At 46.9% G+C, this 17148-nt stretch overlaps 1 protein-coding gene across 1 annotated transcript in view; it reads left to right on the forward strand.

The window, feature by feature from the left end:
* The window catches only part of LOC135910709 (scoloptoxin SSD14-like), a 168887-nt gene that overhangs the window by 112978 nt on the left and 38761 nt on the right, over positions 1–17148 (forward strand). Inside the window, exons 12-13 of the mRNA XM_070533943.1 lie at positions 3139–3340; positions 8362–8437. Coding sequence (XP_070390044.1) covers positions 3139–3340; positions 8362–8437 — 278 coding nt within the window. The remainder of the gene's footprint in view (positions 1–3138; positions 3341–8361; positions 8438–17148) is intronic.

Consider the following 17148-nt stretch of genomic DNA (forward strand, 5'->3'; position numbering starts at 1 on the left):
TCAGTTTATTTGTTTATTGTATACTCTTGGCTTGTGTTCCCGACTCTTTCATAATCATGGCTAATCAAATAAATCAAAGGTAATTGGTGCTTTTAAGTGATAATTGCTGCCAGTTCAAATAATTGCGCATATTTGTAACCACATTAGCCGCTGGCTTAAGAAAATTGATATCATGATTAGGTTTTTCTTTTAACGATGGAACTGTGGTTTCCGACGCGACTTTGAGGGAACCGAGTAGTGTGCCTAATGGCGAAAAGGGGTGTTGCTATTTTCTTTTTGCTCCATACGTAAAGAGTGCGCATTCTAATTAGAAGGGGCCAACATCAAATTTTTGAAATCAAAATATCAGCAAGGCTACTTGACAATGGATGACCTGATAAATGGCCAATGGTGCCAGGTGGCTGAAGCATTACAGCGCCTTGTATTTGAAGTTTACAGATTGATTTGCTATGTTTTGGCACCATGTTGTACGAGAGAGCTGGAAGATACCAAAATTATACTAATCCATAAGCAGGAGGCATTAAAGAGTGGAGCAATTATAGGCGCATTAGCTTGCTTTCAGTTTTGTATAAATTATTCACCAAGATAATTTCCAATATAATCGCACCAAGACTTGACATCAATCAACCAAGAGAACAGGTTGGTTTCAGAAAATGGATACTGTTACGGGGCGGGGTTTTCAACAGCATCTGCGTGGAGCTCGAAGCAGGTTGACTATCAGAGTGGCTTCGGCAGGGAAGATGAGGTGATGTAAAAACAATCACAGAAGTTTAGTACATCATTACGGGTGAGCAGGACACTAAAAAAAAAGAACACAAACGTTCGGCGTGCTTGCTACCGCAAGCAAGGACAGAAAAAATATCCACGTGGCGTCTCGCTGGCCTTCTTATACCCTACACCATCCGGGCAACCTAATTCTCTCGTGCTCCCTAGTAGAGGGCATTACCAGCATGCTAGTCTGTCCACATACAGGAATACGGGGAAAAACCCCTGCCTGGCAATCCACACAGAGGAATACGGAGGAAAACCACTGCCTGGCATAGAGCGATAGAACTTAGGTGAAGTCGTGTCAGCCCACACGGAGGAATTCCGATAGAAACCACTCCCTGGCGTAGATGTGGTGAACGGAGGACAGTGAAAAGTAGGATTTGCACAGATGCATAATCCTATCGCAAACATCAGACGGACAAGTCCTTTCATGTCGACGAGCATGACTAATTAAGCACGTCGAGTGTCAGGCGCTTGACATACGTCCAATCATCACCGCACACAGTGAACCATAATAGTACACTACAAACGATCACATCTATGTCATCAATCAGGTAATTGAGAAAACTGCAGAGTACAATCAACCTCTATATACAGCTTTCATAGATTATGAAAAGGCATTTGCATCAGGCTACAGACATTAAGGATACAGGCACTTGAGCATGGTGTTACAGGATACAGGCGTTACAGTATTACAGGCAATTAAGAATACAGGCATTTGGTGTAAATTCCAGTCATAGAGGCATTGCGTATTAAGGAGTAGAGGAGGCATACGTGAATATTTCATTTCATTTCATTTATTTTCACCTTAAAGGCCCGGAGGCATTACCCAAGGGAAGGCTTTAATTCTTGTGACAATGTACAGAACGGTAACGAAACGACAATAAACAAAAACAAGCCAGAAACAATTGTGAAAAAAGGGGAACATCGTGTTAGAGTAAGGGTACGTGGGATCGGTAATTAATCAATGTGGTTATTTAAGATTTCGCGGAACGTTTTACGGTCAGTGCATGACACAATATCTTCTGTGAGACGGTTTCAAAGGCTTATAGCGTCGGGGAAAAATGAAATGTTCATGGCATGTTGCAGCAGGCCTTGAGTGTTCATGTTGCAGCAGGACTTGAAACTAGGCTTGCTGGTATGAATAAGCGCTTATGTAAAATACAACGCGAGAAGCACAGCGACGTAGATAAGTGCTTGTTTTCGTTATTTCTACGTACGCGCGTTTTTCTTGCTCTATATTGTATGTAAGCCATCCAATGTATTGTGTCAATGACATTCAAATCAGCCCTGGAAGAAGCCTCTTGCAACGGTTGATACTATAGCCTAAAGGACGTCAATAAAGGTGTTCTGCAGGCCGTGCCACATTCGCTCATGAAATCTTCAACGCACACCAATTTTGACACCGATTTAGAGAAGCACCGTGCATTATGCCATGGTGCGGAACATAGGACTAGGAGGAGAAAGAGGAGGAATAGAAGGAAGGATAGAGAGGGAGGTCAACCAGACGCATGTCCGGTTTGCTATTCTACAACCCTACACATGGGAAGGGGTTTAAGGGAAGAAAAAAAGGAGAGGTAGGGAAGAAGGTACTATCATTGTGAGTGCGCACGGTTTTCCATAACTTCACGCCTATAATCGGTCACTGAAGCTAGTCTATTACATGAAACATAGCAGTGCCCGCGTCACTTTGTAAGCCTACGACGCGTGGGGCCAGGGTTCCAGAATCTTGGTCTCTTAAAATGGTCTCCTATCTGAGCGGTTTTACAGCCGCCGAAGAAGGTCGCGTTGGATCTCATGGAGATTACAAAACACAACACGTGCTCGATCATCTCTCCACTGTTGCATAAGTCACAAATCGGTGTGTCGGACATTCCAATAAGGAATAAGTGGGCTTTCGTAAAAGCCACCCCTAACCAGAGGGGGCACAGTAATGTTGCAGGATCCTACACTGAAGCTGCAGATTTCATCGAACTTCTCCCACCGTGATGTAACGTAAGTTTAAACAACAAACTACTCTCATTCTGTCAGATTGACCAGACGTATGCAAAATAATGTAGTGCGTAATATGTACAACCCGGTTACACAACAATCGATGTCTTCGTTTGAGTTCCTGGATATGCGGAAGCCGTTGTCTCTTACATATGGAAAACTCTTCGAACAAACGCGCACAGACAAGAGAAAAGGAAAATCGTGCAAGCACGTTCTTTATAGGGTGCTTTGCTACTTCCAATGTACAATGAAAATTTCTTACGAATTTTTGTAATGGGCTTTTTAACACGCTTGTATAGTTTGCTCTCAGTACGTTATGAAAGTGTACTTGCAGTTTTTTCTAATCACGAAGGTAACCTTGATACACTTCTTTTCAAGGAGGCGTGATGACTGTAGATGACCTTCGGAATTATTCGGTGAGATGGATGGAACCTGTGAATGCAAGCTTCAAGGGCTCCTTGACCTTGTTTTCTGCGCCGCCACCGGGGAGTGGTCCAGTGCTAACTTATATATTGGGCATCATGGACCAGTTTCGAACTTCAGATCCATGTCTGCCGGACAACGTTACGACTTTACACAGGTGATACAAGAACACAGCAGAAAAACAAATACTTTTTTTCGTTTTGACCCACCGCTATTGCCTCGCAATCGCTGTTATTCTCGTAACTAGCAGTTTCTTTTTCAGCTCACCCGAAACATGCTCTCATGGTGTCCGAAGGCAACAATCCCGCGAGAACATTACCTGTTAAAAAGCTTAAATTTCCACTGTAATTACGACACATCTATTAAAAAAGCTAGCTTTTTTGTGTAAGCACATACGCGAGAGCGTACCACTGTGACAATTTTTTAATTAACGCGATGATCACTATTAGAACTAACGGGTGCTAAAATGCTGCGCCTTGAGAAGACAATGTTAGGTACGAGGAGCTTGGTAAACACAGGCAAAGGGGCATGCCCAGCGACAGCGCACTGGTGATTTATAGCTATAATCACCACGTGAAATACAGGATGCAAGAATGCCTTCTAAATAGGGGGTATTTACTCGAGTTCTCGAATAGGACATCTAGTCAACTTCATCTACCGTGTGGAGAATCTTCAGACAATTCGAAAGAAGTTGCAGTTGCCGAGGCTAAAAAAGCTAGCGAATAAACGCCCTGGTAAACTCGCAGGTTTCAAGAAGTACCCACTTCCTGCCAGCAGCTGGTGCATGAAAAATTGCCGGAGAGCTTGAGTATCCTCATGATTGTTGACGACATGTCCGTACAGTTTCATACACCACTCATTTATTGTGACTCTGCCTTTATTCAAAAATGCAGTAAAGTGGAGAATACATTCGGGAGCACAGCGACTCTGCCTTTATTCAAAAATGCAGTAAAGTGGAGAATACATTCGGGAGCACAGCGACTCTCAGCATGTGGGTACACGAAGGCAAGTTAAAATATGTCTTCATCGAAGATTCAAGCAGAACCTTGTATAGAAAGCTAAAAACTAGCTGGGATATCACTCCCACAAACAACAGTCACTTACATGCTTCGAATGGAAAGAGCTGCACGCTGGGTAATGAGCTCCGCTAGTTGATTCGGGTTGAGAGGAGGCATTCTTCTAATAGAATGATTACGGACTCAGGCAGTGAAGAAATGACTAGCGGTTCATCTGACCTTTCTGCCGTCTTTGCGTCCCCAATTGTTCCGCTAGAGGAATGCATTCTGTCCTGCACGCACTCACGCACCACCAAACAAAATCGTTACTGTATCGCGAAGATGCCGCATCTGCTCCTCCAAGTTGATTTCATCACTACGGAGACTCAGTTGAATCGTTTTATATGCAGCATCAAAGTAGAGCTTCTCGCCACTGTCCTGAATCTTCCAATGACGTTGTCGAAGATTGTGCTGAAAGCGGCTATGACCATGATTATACCCGAGCCATCGGCAAGACTTTACCAGCGGCTGACTAACCTTCTAGCCCGAACAGCCCGAATATAATACTACTACTACTACTACTACTACTACTACTACTACTACTACTACTACTACTAATAATAATAATAATAATAATAATATCTGTGAAGCTTCACTCGCACTATCGTTTTTGAGGGGCTAAAGTAACTGCTTCGGCTTACTTCACTTCTAGCCTCTTTCTTAATGAGTGCCATCAGGGATGATGCGAACTACGCGCTAAGTGTGGCTTAGCCGTTGAAACAACAGTCATAACAAAAACATCCATAGCCAGCACAAATATTTCGAACGTCGGCGTATTCTACGCCGCCGTCGCCGTAGCTGCGGCTATAGGCATGCGCCGAGCGCGGAAACAAAGCGCTGTCGTGGGCTTCGGACCCACTTCGCCAGCGCTACTTCGCCTGTGGCGTCGCCACCGCTAGAGAATGCGCTCCGGGCAAGGCACGCGTTTCCGTATTACCGCTTTGTTTCAGAAGAATGAACACTTTCTCAACGCAACAGATGGAAATGTTCGTCTGCCGCTGCTGCTGAACGAGCTGCCGGAGCAGAGGCTCAGCGCCGCCACCGCGAGCACCTTACCTTGTCCTTCAGAACCAAATTTTTTGCCACAATATACCGCGAATTCCAAACACCTAAACAGCTGCGCTCTAAATTCACGTTAGAGAGTATCGCAATTGTCGGTTGGGATTGGACTGGTAAAACGTTTATTTGAGCCTGCAGTAAAACGCGTGCCGGCGTGCGCGCTTCGGATGGCGTCTATATGTCGTCCTCTGGGCGCTGGCCGCGCCGCCTGGGTCCCCGGTCACCATTGACAGATCGCTGGGTCCCTGCCGGGCCAGCGCCTCGATGACCTGCTGAACAGCCCAGAGCCCAGGGCAGCCCAAGCCGGTGTCGTCGGCGTTGGTGTCGGCGTCGGCGTCCACGGCGTTGGCCGTGAGCGATAAATCCCAGAAGGCACTTCATAAATAAAAAACATCTCGCCAGATGGGCTGGTGGGAATCGAACCAGGGTCTCCGGAGTGTGAGACAGAGATGCTACCACTCAGCCACGAGTTCGTTCCTTCAAAGCGGGATGAAATCGCGTTTAGTGATTGCGGTGTTGCCTTATAAACTTGCCGTAGAAAGTTATACTGCGGTGTATATCGGTGATATGACCATGTAACTTACAGAAGTCGCAGTTTCACGAGTAGCGAAGTACGTTTCCGCTAAACTTCTTCCGCGCTCTGCGCACATGCAGAGCCATTTTGCGGCAAACACAGAAGACCCCCTCCTCGCAATGTACGGCGCTGCCCCGACACGTGGCGCGCCACTCGCCCCATGACCGCGTCCGCCTTCATGGCGCGTCGGGGCCCGGCTATCTCTGCCGATCGCGACGTTTGGCTGGCGTAGCGCGTTTGAGTAGGCGGTGCGAACGGGGTGCGATAACGCTATCGCGTTCCACTCTTGAAGGCGAAGTTTAAGCGTCCTCCAATTTTTGATTGTCGCTCCCTGCGGCTGCTTCGAGTCGCGTCGGGGAATTTTTTTTCATCGACCAACATCTTGTGCAGCTCCTGTGGCGCTAAGATAAAGAAAATGGTGCCGTCAAAACAGACCCCACCACGTGCAAATGAGATAAAAGAAATGCTGAGCTCCGTGTGGGTGGATGCTATACGAACCTATATGCTATTTTCGCTTTACGAACCGTCCGCTTTTCCTTGCATTGTTGGCCCGAACAGTGCTTTAAATTTGCTGACGAAATAGACGTTCTCATGAATCACGCGAGCTTCCAAACCACTACAACGTCGCGTCCCTGGTTTTGATGTGCCACGTGAGCACCCGCGAGGTTGCTACGCGACGTGACCGCGAGCATTCTACAGAAGATTCCACGAAATGCAAGTGCTAAAAGCTACGTGGCCTGTTATACAGCTTGTATCGTCAGTAAGGTAAATGGTTAGATGTAATTGGCTATTGGAAAAAGTAACTGAACTACAGCGGTAGTTAGAGAGTAAACAAAATTATCGATCATTACGAAACGTCAAAAAATATGAGTACAAGAAACTAATTACATGCAATTACGTACGTAGACGCCTGTCTAAAAGTGTAGTTCATCAAAGTTTATGCGGAGCAAGATGCACCAATGGGCACAAATAGCACTTAATCTACGTCGTCCAGCACATTCGGGCAATTGCCTACCGTACCCTAGAGGATGGGCCTGGTGGTGTCCTTGAATAAGACTCTCGCCTCTGTACGTGTTGTGCACGTTGACGCCAAAAACAAGCCACGAGATGTAGTTAGCTACATTGCGTTTGCATAAATACAGCATCACAAAAGGCTGCGCTGATGATTGATTCGGAGCTTTGATACAGGAGTGATTTGATATTTCATGTTATGCTACCAAACATCTGTAATGATCAGATCACCAGATCAGCGTCCCCAATTTTCTTCACCATGTCGTAAACTAAGCGGTCATTTACCTTTAAGCAAGAGATGACTGCTTTACGTCACTATTAGTGCACAAGCCAGCGTATGTGCATCAAGTCTGATGTCATATGAGTGTAGAAGTGGATCACTCTACGACTATTTTGTGAAAGGCATTGACGGTGCTACGTATTTCTCTATATGACGCTGGCCGTATTCTATGCGGGTAAGTTGCGGGTGCACATTGACTCGCATTGAGTGAAGCCATGCGTGCTCACTTGTGTGGCTTCAACACATCCTCAGGTCATCTGCGTAGAGTACTTAAAGCACTGTATTTAGCAAAATCAGATTCTTCGAGTGTTTTTTTTTTCAAAATATTGCAATGAATACTTTCCCTAAGGCGTATACTGGGTGCTTGTTATAGAGCGTACATAAATTTTAAGAAATTATCTTTGGCAGATAGCGTAGAGCTTCTCATTGAGCTGAATTACTCGATCAAAATGCCGATCAAATCAAAATGCCTATATGAATAATTAACAAGAAATACTAATTGGCACTTTAATTAATTTGGGGCTATCTGTTGAAGTTTACGGAAATGTCGCCGATGATTTCGGAAAGCGATTTCATTTGGAACGAATTTTCAGGACGACACCAGTTCTGATATGTTCATTCTCAAAGTGCGCGACGAAATATATGGGTGTTCTAGTCACTTTTATGCTTCAATGCATACAACTCTGGGTGAATAAAGAAATGAGTTTAACAATAGCGCATTTTTGCCGCAAGTTTCGAAGTGCATATCTCGAAAACCAGATGACCCTCAGAAGTTGTTCCAAGTGGATATGCCTTGCGAACTCACCGGCTACAAACCGTAAGCAGCAATATGTGCCGTAATAAGTTTCTCTAGGAAAGTTAATTATTGAATGTGTGCTAATTAATTGCGTATGCACTTCTATTTCTTGTGTGACTAACGTGCACCGATTGGAGTACTTCCAGCTAAAATAAAATAAAAAGAAAAACAATTACTCTATCTTTCACGGGTGATTTTTCAAAATTATGTATGATCAAACAAGAAATACCCGTAGTTTAGCGTCTGTGGAGGTAAATTTTTACCCACGTAGTTATAGCGCCGCCGTTTCCTCTGCGGCGAAAGACACTGGTGCCCTACGTAACAGTTTTACAATAAAAGAGCAAGAAAGACTTCTGGGAGAAGTAGCGATAAGCTTAACAAACTTTTGGTCCATATTTCGCAGGCTCGTCGAATCATTCAAGTTTGGTTATGCGAAGAGAACTCTTCTGGGTGACATGGACTTCGTGAATTGTACAGAGGTACGTGCCACTGCTCATTGCGTTGACGATGCGGAACATCTGAGTGTTGTTTTATTTATTGAATCACAGGCTGTATCTTCTCAAGGGGGCCCTGAAGCACCCCTCGGACTTGGTGAAAAAGCACAGGGTGCGGATAGCAAATGCTGCTGTGAACATCTCAGCCAAATGTTGCAGTCATGCGCGTTGCGTGGATTTCACAAGCTAAGCGCGAAGTCAACGTTTTTCGCCCTGTTTCTAAATAGAGGCCTTTTCTTCACCCTTTTCGAAGCTGCCAGTGACAGCGATATGTCGTCATATGGCACAATAATATTGACAGCTGCAAATGACCGACAACTGACATTATTCTAGCATGGTGTGTGCATCAGGGTGCTTCTTCCTACTGTCACTGTGTATACTGATTGATGCAGTTAACATGCGAAAGTCAGCGAAAATTCCCGTTTCGAATTTAGACACAAACTATGCTCTACCAGAAGAGGCCGACTATCGTCTGCTCACGTTCGACCACGTCCGCTCACGTAGGAATGAAACTTTGGCCCTACGGATGATCGGTGTGGTCGATAATCAGCTCATCCTGCTCACGCGACTGCTCACCCGACGGCACACTCGCGTAGCCATCGGGTATCACTAATTTCGGTTAGTTCTGAACGTTGACCTTACCTCGAACAACGCGAAACTTCAGCCCAGGCCACACACTTTATCGAGATTTGTATAATCTACAACGCGCGATCACTTTGCCGTGTGCTTTCGCGTTGTAGCTCAGAGTGCGATCGTAGGCGATGCATGTCGCGTCTCGCGAGGAATAGTGGCTAGCATATCTTCCCGACTTGCCGCTCTGCAAGCGCCGATTAAGTATGGTCGTTGACTGATGCCTTGCTCTAACTGCGATATGGGCTTCTGCTAGGTGTCTTTCTATTGTGTTTTGTATGGTGGGGTGCATGGTTAAGAAAGATCTATTGAGCGTTGCGTAACAGGGAAGAAAGGGCTTCCTGTCGACAAGTTTAACTTTGGGAGCGAGAATTAAAAGACGGCAATGGAGAACGTGCCTTCCGGCCAGTTACGAATGAAGAATAGTTTGAGCTCTGTCGAAGGCGGAAGATTGTGGCCTTCCGTCAAGTACGGTGGAATGCAGGGGCGACGTGGACCGCTGCTGACATAAATCGGTCTTTGTGATACCTTTGAAACTATTTCCACCTGTCCGGACAACGTCAGCACCGCGTAAAAAATAATTGCTACGCTGAACAACACTGTGACTCCTAGGCCAAGAGAACGGCCTCCTCGCAGTAAAAAGAACTTTGTCACGTGTCACCTCGGTGACCACTCAGAACCAAGACAGTGCTTCATTTTCCAAAAAAACCTCAGACGTCCCAAGTCTGATGATTGTTTCTATTGTCACATCGGGTCTATTTAACCAGCCCAGCCATTTACCTTTCTCCCTCTTTTCATCTCAATCCTTCACTAGGTTTTAAATAAATCGTTCAAGTTTTCAGAACGTAGCATAGCTTTCACTGTCCGGTCGCCTGGTCTGTACATGCCCGCGGCATATCTAACTCAAACCACTACCAGTTAAGTAACGCTTGTAGGCAAGCTACGAGGAACGAGAATACGGCCAATGCGAGGTTAAAACAATTTACTCCCGGCAAAAGTTGCTCTCGGCCGCTTCCTGCTATACACCTTGGCAGACGTTGCTCCATATTTAGCAGTTGATAACGCTTGAAAATGTGCATTTTGAATTTTTCTACTATGGCTGCTTGACAATGTCGGTCTGCACCACGCAGTGCGGCCAAACTTGAGCGCACAAGGACGAGCGCGTACTCCCGCTGCGTTCACATAGCAAGCGTACTTCCGCAGCGGGCAGCAGTGTGGCTGCGTCTATTGTCTAGTGCAGATACCGTGGCCACCGCGGGTTGCCACCAGGAGCACACTCGCGATCGAGATATGTTGAGAGCCACGTGCTCTGTTTGGTCTTTGAGGTTGATGGCTCAGGGGTGCGGCAATGCGAGCTGCCCCGTGCCCAAATCTGACTGTATACCAGGCCGTCTGCTTCCCGAGTTGCATACCTTCGGGGAGTCTCGCGTCCTTGTCGAAGGTCGCCGTTCTTTTATCAATCCCTTAAACGCGACTATGGAGTGCGGCATCTATCGCTGAACCAATGCGCGTGCTGCAGACGCATTCGCACCAGGAAGGAAGACGTTTCGTTTAAGCCTATGAAATTCTGTGGTAGCCGTAGAGATACGTGCGGCAGGAAATGTGCTGCTCATGTGACTTGGTACGAGAGAAAAAGCAACAGTAGTGCGCAGCTATTTAGTACACTGTAGCAACGCAAAGTGATGAGATGACCGACGTTACTATAGTATTAGTGACCAGAAGTGTGTGTTGTAAACGGCGCCTCTCAATTTCCGCTTAAAGAAGTAAAACAACATTGAAGCCCAGTAACTCAACGCCGTAGGAGCGGCATGCAATCAACGCCTTCCCGCTCCTTCGGAAAGGAGCCCGTTGAGGACGCATGAGAGCAATAAATGTTTCGCTAATTTTTATTTATTTATTTATTTCACAATACTGCAGGCCAACATGGCCCAAGCAGGAGTGAAATTACAATTAAATGGGAAAAGAAGAGCACTAAAATAACTTCCAACAATATTCGCACGGTGTCAGGATTGGGGGCTCAATCCCATCGTCCGTGGTCCTTTGCCAAGATTGGAGTACGGCATGAATTCGTAGGTAGCTGGCCCATGCCGTCGTCCAACTTATTTACGCTGAGATCGTTGATGAAGTGAAGAACTGCTTCTCATCGAGAAGGAGGAAAAAGGGTTTATTTACAGAAATTAACTCAGTCTAACATGACTGCTTGAGAAAAGTAGTATCAGTCCAACATGACTGCATGAGAGAAGTGACTCAGTCTAACATGACTGCTCAAGAGAAGTGTCCTCAGCATTCGCACAACCACAGTTTTTATACACTCGATGCGCCGGTCCTACGACGCGGCGACTGTTCATTTACTCATCACCAACTCGCCGCTGCTCTGCAGACCAGTTTACGTACACAAAGGCAACCGCGCTCTGTACACAGAGGCAACCGCGCGGGGTGCCGTTCCGGGAAACTATCGGCGCCGATCGAGGGTCGCTCGTTGTTCCGTGCTAGGCCGAAGCGTGAGACGCTCCAAAATACGTCGTCCCCACGGCAGCTTGTCCATGCGTGTCAAATCAGCTCCGCGTTGGGGAACTCCCGAACCATTGTTCACACACCGAACTAGTTCCGTCACAATGTCGAAGGGGCTGGAGTAAGGCGGCGGATTCCAGCGCAAAGGCCGCTTCTTTGAACGCCTCCCAGCTGCAGCGACGGAGAGGGAGAGGTGCGCGTCGTGTCGCCCTGTCGTAACTGTGTGGCAATCTTCTTTCACAGCTCGCCATTCTTGACAGCGCCTCCATGGCCCGGAAAGTCTCGACTGTCTAGCGCTGACAACCGCTAGGCAGGAAGAGAACGGCTGCTGGTCAGGGGGGGATTGATGTCTTGGCTCGCAGCGACCACTTGTGCATTGATGTCACCGCCCCAAAGCATCCAACAAGGACAGGCAACTGCAAAATGAATCCCACAACACGGCTCTGCGCCGAGATGACGCGCATTGGCTCTCACTTTAGACTCGCTAGGCTTCAAAAAAAAAAACAACAACATAAGTGCAGAAGCAAAAAAAAAAATACTGCATTTCGCTATGCCAATTTCTGAAGCAAATTCCTGCTGACACATTCAGCAATCATGGAGGGAATCCTGCCAAATGAGAGGGGATCTTCTTCGCTTAATAAAATTAACACTAGTAACCCTAAAATTTAGGCGGGACCCCCAAACGCAGAATTCAAATTAGCCTGCTCAAACCATCCGCATTGCTATGCAACTTTCCCTTCTTATATCTAACGGAGAAGTTGTACTCTTGGAGAGTGAGGCTCCATCGGAGCAAGCGGCCGTTTTTGTGTGACATTTGATTGAGCCACGTCAGAGGACAGTGGTCGGTCTCGAAGATGAACTTCGCTCCGTACAAGTAACACGACAACTTCTGGGCGGCCCAAACCAAACAAGCGTATTCCTTCTCTGAAGCGCTGTAGGCTTCCTCTCTTACATTTAGTTTACGGCTGGCGTAGAGGATAGGATGCTCCTCGTTATCGTCGCCGACCTGACTAAGTACCACGCCCATACCTCTGTCGCTTGCGTCGCATTGAACTATGAATTCCTTTGTGTAGTCTGGCGCGCGAAGCACAGGGCGAGAAACCAATAGCGTTTTCAAACTTTGGAAAGCGTTCTCTTTGTCCTTATCCCAGTGTACGTTACTCGGTGCTCCCTTTCGGAGGGCGTCTGTTAATGGACTTGCCAATTGCGAGTAATTCGGAATGTACCGTTGATAGTACCCCACAAGTCCCAAAAATGAATGAAGGTCCGTTTTCGTGCGCGGCTGAGAAAATTCTCCAATCGTAGCTATTTTCAGCTCAGCCGGCCGTCTCATGCCCTGACCGACAACATGGCCCAGATAAGTAACCTGCGAACAACCAAACCTACACTTTTCCGCTTTCATCGTTAAGCCGGCTTCCCTCAACCGTGAGAACACCTGTTTGAGGTGCGATACGTGTTGTTCCCAGCTGTCCGAAAAAATGGCCACATCATCAAGATAAGGTAAGGCGAACTCCTGCAAGTCCTTTAGGACAATATCCATTAACTTAGAGAAGCTAAACGGCGCGTTCTTCAGCCCGAAGCTGAGTGCGAGAGGGCGAAAAGTGCCTACAGGCGAGATGAATGCGGCATAGCGGCTGGCACTTTCTGAAAGGGGAACTTGCCAGTACCCCCGCACGAGATCTATAGTTGAAATGTATTTAGCAGCACTAACTCTTTCAATTCGTTCCTCAATGTAGGGCATCGGGTACAGCTGATCCCTAGTGATGGCATTTAACTTCCTGTAGTCAACACACGGACGAGGGTCCTTGTTAGGGGTTTCTACGAGTATTAGCGGTGACGTGTAGTCACTCTCAGCGGGCTCAATAACTCCCAACTCTAGCATGCGCTGTATCTCTGCCTCCATAATCTCTCTCTGTCTTGGAGACACCCTGTAAGGTTTTGATCTTACTGGTTCGGCAGAGGTCAGCTCAATTTCATGCGTTATCAGTTCGGTTCTACCCGGCCGATCGCTGAATCTGTCGAGATATTCCCCTAACGCCCCTTTTAGCTCATCTAGCTGCTCGGGTTTTAGAGCGTGCGAGCTTACCGAGTGTTCTACTACTTCTTCTAGGCCGATTTCAGAGTTGGAGGTCGCCCTATATTCGTCAAACTTGGTACTAGTGCCATCCGGCTCTTTGACGGTATAGTTAACGACTCCGCTCCGCTCTACATACGGCTTCATCAAATTACAGTGATATATCCTCACTTCCTTCCTGCGACCGGGCATTCTCAAAGCATAGTTAGTATCTGAAAGTTTGTGCAACACTCTAATGGGCCCGTCCCAGTGAACTTCAAGCTTGTTCTTTCTTGAAGGTTTGAGGATCATTACCTGGTCTCCGGCGTTAAACGTACGAAGCCTCGCATTCTTGTCATAATAGAATTTGGCGTTCTTTTGAGCTAGTGCCATGTTCTTTCCGACTAGTTCTTGGGTTGCGCTTAGCCGCTCCAGTAAATTTAGCACGTATTCAACCACGGTTGGACTCTCCCCTCTTTCCTCCCACATCTCTCTTAACATTCTCAGTGGAGACCGGAGTGTCCTCCCATACACTAGTTCTGCTGGTGAGAACCCTGTCGCCTCATGTGGAACCGTTCGCAAAGCAAACAAAGTTGCCGGCAGACAGTTATCCCAGTCCTCCTTGTGCTCGTAACAGAGCGCACGCAAAACTCGCTTAAGCACCGAATGCCACCTCTCTACACTGTTTGACTGAGGGTGATAGACAGAACTGTGTATTAACTTTACCCCGCACTTTTGCAAGAATGTGGAAGTCAGTGCGCTCGTGAATACTGACCCTTGATCTGCCTGAATTTCGGCTGGAAACCCAACTCGTGCAAACACTGTCAAAAGCGCGTCTACTACTTCAGTGGAGCTGAGCTCTTTCAAACGGATTGCTTCTGGAAACTTGGTAGCCGGACACAGCATGGTAAACAAGTACCTGTAGCCTGATTTTGTTTTTGGAAGAGGCCCTACCGTGTCTATTACAAGCCGTCTGAAAGGCTCTGTTATTAAGGGCACTACCTTCAGTGGAGCTTTCCAAGTCTCTCCTGGTTTACCAGAACGCTGGCAGGCGTCGCATGATCTTACAAAGTTTTCTACATCTTTGAAACAGCCAGGCCAGTAGTATTCCATAAGCAATCTTTCCTTTGATTTGTTTATGCCTAGGTGGCCGGACCACCCATTTCCATGACAAAGACTCAAAAGGTCCTCCCTATACTTAGTAGGTATGACTAACTGATCTAAAATCTTACCCTTTCGATCTCTGTAATGCCGATACAACAATCCTCCTCTCTCATGTATCGTTACGTTGCGCCTAGCAATGCCTTCTTTAGCTGTGTCACGTAATTTAGCTAAGCTCTCATCATTCTTTTGCTCAGCTGCCAGTGACTCTCTATCCACGCGTAAGAGTTGATCGAAGTTCTTTGAGGCCGGTGATAATAACGACCCTGTCTCGCTTGTGAGCGCGTCTGCTTGCTCTTCCTGCAGGCTAGAACTCTGACACTCTAGTGCTACGCTCTCATTGAGCTGGTCAGCTGGCAGGCTCTCCTCAACTGTTCTTTTGTCCCTCGGGCCTAGCTCGGATTCGGGTATTGAAGTTATGCCCTTTTCTGCTTCCGCTGGAGGAGCTTGAGCATTTTCAGCCGAAAGCGCCGCGATCTTACGAGCTTGGCCTCGGGTCAATGCCTGTACTATGCCCTCTCCCAGTTTGAGCCCTCTGTCACGCAGTAACTGATTCGAGCGATTCGAAAAGATGTAGGGATACTGCAGTGACAAAAATTTGGAAACTGCAGCCTCAGTCTCTAGCTCCCCGAATGGTCCACTGATTTTGACTTTGGCCATGGGCAGACACACGCTGTGTTCTTCTACAACCTGTTTTATCCATGCTACTTCTCCGGTGAAGTCATCTACCATCACGTAAGACGGATGGACAATGTCCAGCGTGGCGGCACTGTCTCTTAGCACTCGGCATGGTTTTCCATTAACTTGCAGGTCGTGGAGATATGGACTTAAAAGTTCCATATTCTCATCTTTTTCCTCCACGTAGGAAAAAACTACGCTAGACTTCTCGCAGTTTACAGCTATATGTCCCAGTTTGTGGCATTTGTAACAGCGAATTGGTCTAACAGATTCGAATTTTCTTTTCTGTTCCTTTTGTGCGGTTTCTCCGTTAAGTTTCTCCTCGCTCTTTTCTGCGGGCTTTTCCGCCATGTCTACAGGCTCTGATCGTCTAGTTTGCGCACCCTTTTTGAACGGAAATGGTTTCCGCGGTCCATTTCGACCGTCCCAGTTTCCCTCCTCGGCGTTCAACTTTCTACGGGTTGCGTACTCTTCGGCTAATTCAGCCGCCCTTTCCACAGTGTTTACATTACCTCTGTCTTGCACCCACAGTTTCACAGCTTGGGGGATGGTTTTGTAAAACTGCTCTAGACACATGCATTCAATGATCATGTCTCTGCTGTCGTACGCTTCCGCGCTTTTAAGCCACTCGACTAGGTTGGCCTTTAAGCTATATGCAAACTCCGGATAGCCCTCGCTATCTTTCTTGCCTGTGCTCCTAAACCTTTGCCGAAAAGCTTCGGCTGAAAGGCGGTATTTCTTCAGGAGACTATCCTTAACTTTTGTATAATCATATGCATCCTGCACACTCAGTCTGGCGATTACTTCCGCCGCCTCACACGGCAACATAGACAGCAACCGCTGTGGCCATGTACTCGGGCCGAAGTTCATCTTCTCGCAAGTCCTTTCAAAATTGCTTAGGAACAAGCCTATGTCGGTCCCGACCTCAAATGGCTTTAATAGCCTGTCCATGCGGTACGATTCTGCCTCACTTGATCGACCCAGAGCGCCTTCACTTCCTTGAGGCAACTCCAAACGTTTGCTTTCAAGTTCAAGTTGCATTTTCCTTAACTGAAACTCGCGATCTTTATAGCGTTCCTCTCTCTCTCGGTTTTCTCTGTCCCGTTCTTCTCTTTCTTTTTCCCGTTTCTCTCTCTTTTTGAGAAGTCCCAATCCCATTTCAATATCTTGCTCACTGGCCTGATTGGAAATTAGCTCCAATAATTCCAATTTGAGCATTTCCTTGCGTACATCTAGGCCCAGTTCCTCACCAACAATCAACAACTCGTCTCTCAGCAGTGTCCTTAACTCCATGACTGCTGCTTTACTGCCTTGATTCTGCTCTCTAAATCTAGCTAGGAAAACACAACCTAGCTAACACACAACAATCTAGCTTCCCTACTGTTCTAAACAGAACAACCACAAAATGAAGCCTAGAGAGTCAAAGCAAAAACCAAGCACTCACCGCAGATACAGCACCATGTCGCAAAGTCCATCTCACCGCTGTCAGCCAGTTGTCAGGATTGGGGGCTCAATCCCATCGTCCGTGGTCCTTTGCCAAGATTGGAGTACGGCATGAATTCGTAGGTAGCTGGCCCATGCCGTCGTCCAACTTATTTACGCTGAGATCGTTGATGAAGTGAAGAACTGCTTCTCATCGAGAACGAGGAAAAAGGGTTTATTT

This window comes from Dermacentor albipictus, chromosome 2 (assembly GCF_038994185.2).
Source record: "Dermacentor albipictus isolate Rhodes 1998 colony chromosome 2, USDA_Dalb.pri_finalv2, whole genome shotgun sequence".
Classification (NCBI taxonomy): domain Eukaryota; kingdom Metazoa; phylum Arthropoda; class Arachnida; order Ixodida; family Ixodidae; genus Dermacentor; species Dermacentor albipictus.